Source organism: Phacochoerus africanus, chromosome 16, assembly GCF_016906955.1.
Source record: "Phacochoerus africanus isolate WHEZ1 chromosome 16, ROS_Pafr_v1, whole genome shotgun sequence".
NCBI lineage: Eukaryota > Metazoa > Chordata > Mammalia > Artiodactyla > Suidae > Phacochoerus > Phacochoerus africanus.
The window spans coordinates 23,567,401-23,577,560 of NC_062559.1; the positions used below are offsets into that span (position 1 = coordinate 23,567,401).

At 39.6% G+C, this 10,160-nt stretch overlaps 1 protein-coding gene across 1 annotated transcript; it reads right to left on the minus strand.

The window, feature by feature from the left end:
* Positions 1 to 426: 426 nt before the first annotated feature.
* HYAL4 (hyaluronidase 4) lies at positions 427 to 9,617 on the minus strand. Its single transcript, XM_047763379.1, has 3 exons — positions 8,618 to 9,617; positions 4,130 to 4,219; positions 427 to 2,262 (listed from the first exon to the last, which is right to left on the minus strand). Exons 1-3 carry the CDS (start codon positions 9,569 to 9,571, stop codon positions 1,861 to 1,863), a joined length of 1,446 nt encoding a protein of 481 aa, XP_047619335.1. The 5' UTR covers positions 9,572 to 9,617; the 3' UTR covers positions 427 to 1,860.
* Positions 9,618 to 10,160: the final 543 nt, after the last annotated feature.

The following is a 10,160-nucleotide window of genomic DNA, read 5'->3' on the forward strand; positions in this document are numbered from 1 at the left end:
ATAGATGAATGAATAAGATGATATGTAAAGTCTTCTCTGATGAAGTGACTAAATAGTAATAGCTTGATATTTAAAAAGAAAACTTAAGGAAAATTGCTAGTTAAGTTTTGCTATATGCAATTAATAGGCTATTAACTGTGGCCTTAAAGATATTTAAATTATATTTACGAAGACTATGAAATAGGATATAAACTTTTTATAACACATTTAAGTGAAAAACACAAGATACAAAAAATTTGTATTTTATATATTATTATAATAACCACGTAAAAAATGTCTTTAGAAGAAAGGCTAGAAAGAAATACAAGAAAAGTTATTAGTATACATTATAGTGATTACTGATGATTTCCATTTTTCCTGCTTTACAAACTTTTTATAATTTGTAATAATTTTTCATAATTTCTTTGATATAAAATAGACCTAATTTCTTAAAAGTTAATCTACATAATGCTACCTCTTATTTATGGTACTATAAAAGCTTTTTGTTTTATTTTGTTTGCATATTACATTTAAAAATTAGACTATTAGGCCTAAAGGACCCAGAGCTGAAAAGGACATTGCAAATGTTTCACAGAAAGACAAAAGAGGCAGAGGAGGAAGCTGCATCAACTCTCATGCGTTGTATAATAGCATCATACCTGTCTTGAGTTTACCTTTCAGGTAGATCATCTCCAGGAGAAGGAAATCCTATCAATTGAAATATGTCTTTCAAGGGAACACATGCCTAAGTGATTACACATGGAACATAACATCAGAAAAAGGAAATTGCCAGAGACTGTTTTATCCCAAGTATTTCCATTACTTTGGTGAACAAAGGAAAATCGTTGAAGATTAGCAGCAGGTATTAATAGCTGAAGTATACATGGGGAGTGTTATTCAATTTATCCTTCAGAATATTTCACTCAGTTAGGAATTATATTTGCCAAATTTTGGATGAGAAAATGGGGACTATAAACTTGCCCAGAGTCACATAGCCAGATGGATAGTGAAAAAATGATTCAACTGACTCTAAAATCACCACTCAAAACCTATATATAAGGACCAAAATATTGACTATTTCTTAGTAGGACCCCTTCCAAAACTACTTCTGGGTCCTTAAGTGTCATTTGTTACAATTTTTTTAGTAATGATTTTGCTTGCAACAACCACATTTTTATCAACCTGGCTCCAGTTTCTAGATCTAGAGCAATGTCAGCCTAGGCAAGCATGAAAACTGTCCAGAAGCCTTTTGTTGAATTTAGATCACCAGAGTCTGTAAGGGAGGGTCTCCGGCTGGGTAAGCAAGACACCACATGGGAACAGCTACCTTTGACACGAGTTGACTTCAGTTCCCCTTGTGCCCTTGTGAGAAGTCACGTCAGGAATTGGCTCTGCATTCATTGAGCCTAGGCAGGCAGAAGAAGCCTGAAAAAGAAGTTTGAACCTGAGGCTGCAACAGGAATTCTGCATTTGGTTCTCTTTGGTGGACCAAGCGACCAGGTCACACCCTGAGGTGACCCCATTTGTTAAATCAGATAATTGCTTAGTAATCTGTCCTTAAGAAATTGCTCACTGGAAAAATCAGTCTTTGAAATCAATAACTTAATCTCTATATGTATAATTTTATGTATGTATGTGCATAAGAAGACTAAAATAAGTTAGCTCTAGGTAAAATACAACTTAAAACATTCCAATAAGGAAGAAGAGTGCATTGATTTACCTCCTGGATCTGGTTTCTTGCCCAGATCGGAGACAAATAAAGCAATTTGTTTACATTGAGTGACACACGTCTGCTTATAATACCTCTCAGTGGATGGTAATGTTTCATATCTTCCCTAAGTGACAACGCTAGAGGCCATGCCATTTTCTTTAAACTCTATCTCACAACTGAATGCTCTGATAACCTGCTGAAACCAGCAGGCATAGGGTCATTAGTGAACCAGAAAAAGAGGAAACCCCAGAGCAGCCATCAGCCCTCTTCATTTCTCTGCAATCAGTCCCTTCATATCCCTGATAACAATGACAGGAGAATCTCTCCACCAGCACTTCCAGGTCTCTATCAGATGCTCTTCCTTTCACAGTAAATTCCCCATCCTCGGAGGCCTCTATGCGGTAACTTGCAGGGTTCAAGTGAAGGTAATCTGGAGCTTTCCACACCTTCCTTAGGCATCTCCCGTTATTCCTGCAGAGGTGAAGGCTGCACACCTCAGCGGCTCTGGTCACATTCACTACGTAGTGTCCTAGGTCAGAACTTACAAACTGCTTCACCTTTGTACAGTTGCCCTGGAAATGCAGAAATAAACAAGTTTTAGTGTTTTTGTTTTTGTTTTCTGGTACTGGTATGTTTAGAGCATCTAGACCCACAAGGCAGCTCTTTGGACTTGACTGAAACTTAATGGCTTAGTTCCAGCCCATGAACACTTAGGCTCAGGTGATGAACCCGGAGAACCCAGACCAGAAAAGATGGCAGGTGGACAGAGCAGGAGATGGAGAATGTGTTATCACAGGCTAAGTGAACTTGAATGGGCCCCAGAGTCACCGCATGTGACCTTGCCTTCTTCCAATCCTTTTTTTCTTCCTTCTAGATCTCAAGTTGATGGGTGTGACAAAAAGAGAAACAAATTCAAATTAGAAGTCATGCCAGAGTTGCTGTTCTCTGGCCACCTTTCAGGTGTGTGTGCCTTATAGTGTTGCTAGAATCCGAATCATTATGTTCTACCAAATTATTGTTGATGATCAACCTGTAGCCTTTGGCATTATCCTGTTAATTATATTCAATTTTCAGTTGTCCTGGGATCTAGACTCCTCTATACAATTCAAATACAAGAAAGCCTAGAAGGCTTACCTGGCCATTTTGTGTGAGTGTGTGTGAATGTGTGTGTGTGTGGTTCCTATTGTGTATCGTAAACAGAGGCCACCTGGTTTGTACTTGGCCTCCTGATGGCTCTTCTCTTGAACCACGTGGACTGAAGGGGAAATATCACACCTGGAAAGTCAGGAACTGATCCTTTCAGTGTCCACCTAATTCTCATATGTGGATAGAGGAGATTTTAACCTTATATTGTCACAAATAGTTTCATGAGCAGTATCTTGGTTAGTAAGAAATTGAGCCTATGAAATTCAAAAAATAATATCAGATCTAAATGAACTTTCAAAAAATTCAGTTTAACAAAAAGCACCGAGAAGTATTATAATTCAAGGCAAGATGCATTATATGATAGAGATATAAACAAACAATATATGGAAATACAGAGGTGATTGCAATTACTGTGGATTGAGGAAAACTAGGAAAACTTGGAGTAGATAATATTTGAGCTGGGAGACATTTGAAGAGACATTAATCTTATTTTAAATGTGATTAATTTTCAGCTAATGTCTCCATAGAATAACAGTAAGTTCAATGTGGATATTTACAATTAGCTTCAGTTTCCACTCATCAAAATACAATATCACGCATTTTACGTCATGGCTAAATGCAAGGGCTCTGGAATCATACCGTCTTATGGTTAGTGCCAGCCTAACTAACTCTGACCCAAGTTAGAGTTCCTCTCCTGTTTCCTCATCTGTAAATGAGGATGCTAGTCCCCGCCTCACAAAGGTTATTATGATCAGTAAGTGAGCAAATCCAAAACAAAAAAGCACTGAGCACAAGCCTAGCAAATAGTAAATATTCAACTGTCAGCATTATGGTTACTATCTTAACAGAAGGTCATCTTTCTTGAGCCTTTCTACGTATCAGGCACTGGTTTGTTTTGTTTCGTTTTGTGTTTTGTCTTTCTAGGGCCGCACCCACAGCATATGGAGGTTCCCAGGCTAGGAGTCAAATTGGAGCTGTAGCCACTGGCCTACATGACAGACACAGCAACTTGGGATCTGAGCCACGTCTGCAACCTACACCACAGCTCACAGCAACGCTGGATCCTTAACCAACTGAGTGAGGCCAGGGATCAAACCTGTGTCCTCAAGGATGCTAGTCAGATTCGTTTTCACTGAGCCATGATGAGAACTCCATCGGGCACTGATTTTGGACTTTGATTCTAAAGCAGGTTTACTATTGGAGAACTGAGAGCTCTGATTAGAGTGAATTCTGTAGGAAAACAGAATACATCATTTAAACAATGTTAACGACACCGCCAAGGTACTCTCTTACCTCAGATGAAGTTAAATTCATGTCTCCCCAGATAACAAAGCCGGCAGCACCCAAGGCAGCACTTTCTCCAATAGTACTGATAAGATCTTGCTAGATTGAAGAGAGTAGAATTTATTACTTGCTTGAATATAAAACAACCAGCCAGGGATTAGGATTGGAGGCTAAATTCAGTGTGATAGGGTGAAACTATTCTCTAATTTCTTAGAGTAATGCAAATGTTAGGTGAACTGGAGCTCAGAAATTACACTCTAAAATCATACAGAACATATTAAATATATATTTCTTAAAGTTACATTTTGCCAAATAAGATATTTTTAAGACAGCCTGTAAAGAGCCACCAAAAGTAGGTTAATTGAAGTTGACTCGGAGCACACACACACACACACACACACACACACACACACACACACAAACCATCTCTAAGTATATGACCCAGAAACAGAATTCAAAAGTTTTCCATCTCCAAAGCTGAGGAATGCCTTGGATTCATCTTAGCCAAGTACCCTCTTCAGTTGGCAATACTCTCCTGAAAACTTTGCCTCTGCAGTGACCTGGAGGGGACCTGTGTCATTTGGATTTTCAAGCTAGGAAGGAACACAATGCTAAGGTCCACGGCAGCATCTGATTTGATCCAGTCCTTATATTTGGTTTCTGAAATTTCGTATTTAATTTTGAAGTACATGACTTAATGGGTTTTATTTATGATCCATCCAGTCACGGTAAGGCCACAGGGATTTTTCTCAATATAGTTAAGATAGATGAAAACAAAATTTCAGCAGGGAGAATTTTGGTTTTGTAATCCTAAGGGATTATTGTTTTAGTGTTTAAAGATTAACATGAATCTAGGTCATTTCAGAGGGAAATTAAAAGTTGAATGCATGTGTTGTTTTTCTAAATTAAATCTCTGACGTTGGGGGTCTAAATAAATTTGTTAAAATACAATATATTTCTCCACTCTTTAGAATATTAAGCATTAACCTTTTACTCCAAGGATACATTTCCATCAGTTAGAGCCTTGAAAATATAATTGGGTAATCCAGTGGCAATTAAAAGCAGAACTTAAAACTGTATTTTGTCTTGGGCACTTCATATTAACATCAATACTTGAGAGAGAAATCTCCTTACTTGACACATGTATAGTGCACTCAAGTGAAAGGTTTTACAATCTCAGTTTTTAAAGTTGTTTTTGTTTGTTTGTTTGTTTGTTTGTTTGTTTTTCTGGGCAATTTTAGTGGTAATTAAAAAAAAATAGAGATTTCGGTTTGAACTAATTTCTTTTCAGGCTTGCATCTATTTCCATTTCCAAAGACCACAGGGTCTGCTGACATGACAGGAAGAGGAGCAGTTTGTGAAGCTGAAATGAGATGGTGTAAGTGGAATGGTTTTGAGAATTAACCACGATACGAGAAATATAGGAAAGAGGAGGAGCCAGCCATGCAGAGCCCAGAATAAGGACCCTTCTGGGTCTGTCTGTTGCCTCTTTTGGTAAAGACCTAAAGGAGCAGAGCTCCTCCCTCCACCCACTTTTGAAAATTTGCCATTTGCAGGAATATGGATGGACTTGGAGGGCATTATGCTAAGGGAAATAAGTCAGACAGAGAAAGACAAACACTGTATGATATCACCTGTATGTGGAATCTAAAAAAAGACAACAAACTAGTGAATATAGCAAAAAAAGAAGCTGACTCACAGACATAGAAAACACACTGGTAGTTCAGAGTATTGGGTACAAGACAGGCTCAGGGATGCATTATATAGTATGAAGTATATAGACAAATTTTTGAATAACTTTAAGTGTAACCTCTAAAATTGTATACATATTTCTTAAAAAGTCTTTAAATACCATTTAAGCAAAAAAAGAAAAAAAAAAAGCTTTCCTTAATACAGAGATGTGATTGTCGCATGATGTGATCAGAGGCGCAAAATGCCCCAACAGTCTTCCATGAATTTCTGTTATGTGTATGTGAAACCTTTTTTGGGGCATCTGACAATTCTGAAATATTCTGTTCTGATTTTTAACAGTCTTTGTTCTTTTTGTTTTTCAGTTTTGGAGGCTTCTATTGAGATATCCTCACATTCAGAGAGCCTCTCCTTAGCTGTGTCCAGTCAACTAATAAGCCCATCAAAGACATACTTTATTTCTGGTACAATGTTTTTCATCTCTAGCATTTCTCTTTGGTTCTTTCTTAGAATTTCTCTCCTTGCTTTCATTGTACATCTGTCCTTGCACTCATTCTATTTTATCCATCAGAGCCCTTCGCATATTAACCATAGTTGTTTAAAATTCCTGGTCTGATGCCAACATTCCTGCTCTCTCTGAGCATAGTTCTGATGCTTGCTCTGTCTCTGCAAGTTTTGCCTTTTAGTATGCCTTGTAATTTTTTTCTTGATAGCTAGACATGATTTAATTTTTTAATTGGCAGATAACTCATACTGGGTAAAAGGATCTCCTATATATTTTTTTTTTTTTGGTCTTTTATAGGGCTGCACCTGCAGCACATGGAGGTTCCCAGGCTAGGGGTCTAATCAGAGCTGTAGCTTCTGGCCTGTGCCACAGTCACAGCAACGCGGGATCCGAGCCATGTCTGTGACTGACACCACAGCTCATGGCAATGCTGGATCCTAAAAGGGTGTACTATAGATAGGCCTTTAGTAATGTGGTGGTAAGATGTGAGGAGAGGGGAAGAGTTCTACAAGTCCTGCGACTGAGTCTCAGTCTTGGTGGCCCGAGCCGCTGCACTGTGAACTTCACAAGTGCTTCTCACCCCCCCTCCCCTTCCACCCCTGCCTTAGGTGGTACAGGCTGGCTAGATGGGGCTAAAAATGGGTATTTCTCTCTTCCAAGAGGAAAACTAGAGCTAGTTGGAGTTGAGTAATTCCTTCCCCCCAGGAATGTTGGCTCTGATAAAACCTCAGCAGGTTTGGCTGTGGTTAAACAGTTTCTCCTGAGGGCAGACTGGGTTCAGAGGAACAGAAATGCTCTGCAATACTCAGAGGGGTTCCTTCTCTTCTCCACCTGCTAGATGCATGAGGCAGGGTTTTCTCCAATATTCACTGTGAGGACTTGGTGCACTCCTGGAAATAAAACTCACAGAAGGGTGCTCCCCACCCACTATGACCAGGTCCCCTGAAGTATTCATCTCTCAGACTTGTCTACCCTGAACCACCAGCAATTTCTCTACTCTGGCAGTAGTTCCCACAGAGGTTTCTGCTCATGAGTTTCTGACCTGGAAGTTGTGATTCTCTGTATTCACCCATCTGTCTTTCCAATTTTGAGGGCAACAATTTGCCCTGTGTCCACACTTCTGTTATCAATCTAAGAAGAGCTGATTCTTCCGTTTGTTTAGCTTTTTACTAATTTGGACTGAGTAGCATCTTCTAAACTTCCTACATGCTGACCTGGAAATGAGAAATCAAATTGCCTATAAATTCCTTTGACTTAGGGCTTTGCCATCAGAGGGATAAGGAAGACACATTTTGTATTTATAGGTTATTGATCCACATTCAGTAAGTAATGAAACTGCAGATGTTGGTGGTGAAAGCCACACCTTCTGAGGCTGGTATGTGAAGGGAATGCTAGTTTCTTTCCAATATGTCCTTCAGTGTCATGATCAAAGAGAGTTTACTGGGACTGATTCAAAAGGGTAAGTCTTCTAAGGAGACAGTAGCAGATATTAAGGCAAATTTGTCTACCAAATTAGTTCCATGTCACCTGGCTGAGAGCAGGGAGCTGAATGAATCACAACATAGCTATGTTTAGAGGATTAAAAAAGCAAGGGCTCTTCTCAGCAAGGGAAGTCACAGGCAAGATGCCTCCAGGAGTAAATTGGGACCACTTGAGAGCATGAGCCACACAAGCGATGCCACATGAAAGGAGAAATAAAGAAACAGCGCATGATGTAATAGCAACAAATCTTCCAGGTCCCAGCATGACACAGGGCTGCCTTGCCTTACGCATGATCCTAGCCTCAAATCAGGGTTTTGGAAGTCAAAAGTAGGGGCACCCAAAGGACTCATTCTTTATATTCAGGTTTCAGTCCCTGAGGATTCACCACAGTTTATGTAAGAGCCCGCTGTGGGGAGCTGGGGTGTCACTAATGAGCTCCCTTTGCGTGTTACAAGCAGGAATATTAATTATTATACAAGGAAAAATATTTTTAAATCTACAATCAGGAAAATCCCTATTATTTATTTATTTTTTCTGCTGCCCCTGTGACATGGGGACATTTCCAGGCCAGGGATGAAACCGCAGCCACAGCAGTGACAACCCTGGATCCTTAACTCACTGAGCTACCAGGGAACTCCTCAGTATTGTTTTCAAAGCATAGCATCAAGTGACATCTACGTTGCATTTATAAAGGGGTATAGGCAACGTTGTGCATGAAATGAGGTTTTACAGCACCCATGTGATTCCCCCCCAGCTAACAAAGAAATGCCTCTTTTAGAGATAAGAGGAATTCTCCCTCTCTTTGGCCAGGGGTCTCTTACCTTAGAAAGAAAAAACAGAGGTTGGTCTCTGTAGCCTAGCCTTGTGTAGACAAACACAGGCAGAGCATAACCATGGGATGTCACGGTGGAGATCCTCATGGACTCACGCACCCGAAATTGTGAGAAACGCAAAGTGTTTTCACTGTCTCCCAGGGATTTCCTGACGCTGATAGAAGGATATAAAGCAGCACTGCTGTTCCAGAGCCAAGAGAGCTCGTTGTTCCTCAAAACTTCTTCTTCTGGGCAAGACCCAGTATAGTTTGGGGCATAAACATTATAATTGTGGCAGTCAGGATATAAATAGTAACCCCAAAGGCCCTTGGGTCTGCTCTTAATTCCCAATTCGATGGTTTCCTTCATGAAAGCTTTTGCACTTTCCTCGAAAGTTGTTTTGGCTAAATATTCAATATCAGCCATGGACACATTCTCTTGCAGCTCAGAAATAAGCTTTCTTGACTTCTGTCTGTAGACATCTTTTGTGTTCCAGTTCCTGGCCCACTGGGGTCGCCAATATTCCCAGTCTATAACAGCAAGTCCACTGAAATCTTCAGAAGGGATGTAATAATTAATGTCTTGGTCTGCTTTTTCCAGATGTACCTGCAAACTTATGTTCTGGGGGAGACCCCCATTAATGGGAACTCCCTGGGCTGTATACCAAGGATAGTATCCCAGCCTGTTGACATAAAATATAGTGACATTTTGCCCCCTGGCCCTGGCCAGTGGACTTCCAATTACCTGAAACATTTTCAAATTTAGTCTTACATTATATTTTATCAAACACTGATCTGTTGGAGCATTCCAAGCAGCTATAAAAGGCTTCCTTTGGTAAACTGGAAGTCGGGCAGGTTTTAGAGAAGAGATAGACTTCAGAATGAAAAAGATGAGCAGCCATGATGTGAGATGGATTGGCTGAACAACACAAAACCTTTGTTGTCCTTCAGATAACGGCTTCATTATAAGATAAAAATCTTGTCTTCTGCTTTAATGCACTCAGGAAGACCTGCGAAGAGAGTTAATTTTCTGTTAGTGATAATTTTGAGGAAAAAGGCTCCAATGTCAGATGGAAATTATTGTGGTGGTTATATATTTATAAATTTAAGTGCATTCTACTTCAAGGTCTCAAAGAGGCCTACAAACGCATTAAGATATAGAAGCAAGTGTAGTGAACTTACTTCTATGCAGGGGCAAGCAATGCCATTCACCAATATTCATGGAGTTTCAGATGCTGTGTTCAGAATGCCAATGAATAAGGTGTGGTCCTTGTCCTCAAAAAAGTTCATGATCAAAGAAAGATGTAAAGTAGTATTCACTACCATTTTGGAAAGCTCATCAAATCCCAGGCTCTGTACTTGCGTCCTAAATAAATATTTATTTCATTTAATCTTGTACTAACTTTTTATTATTTCATTAAATAAGCCAAATGTCTGGCTGCTTTCCTGGCCTTCATTGCAGCTAGGGTGCTGGTATATGACTGTAACCAGGCCATTTAGACGCATCACACTTTGGACTTGAGTTGAGATCTTGGGAATCAAAAGGGTTAAAA

What these genes read in the sequence shown, in the direction of transcription:
- HYAL4 (XM_047763379.1), bottom strand. Translation starts at nt 9,571, where the DNA reads ATGAAGCCGTTATCTGAAGGACAACAAAGGTTTTGTGTTGTTCAGCCA. An exon ending in CTCTGTTTTTTCTTTCTAAG is followed by an intron (nt 4,220 to 8,617) that starts GTAAGAGACCCC and finishes TCTTCAATCTAG; the next exon opens with CAAGATCTTATCAGTACTAT. An exon ending in TGAATTTAACTTCATCTGAG is followed by an intron (nt 2,263 to 4,129) that starts GTAAGAGAGTAC and finishes CTGCATTTCCAG; the next exon opens with GGCAACTGTACAAAGGTGAA.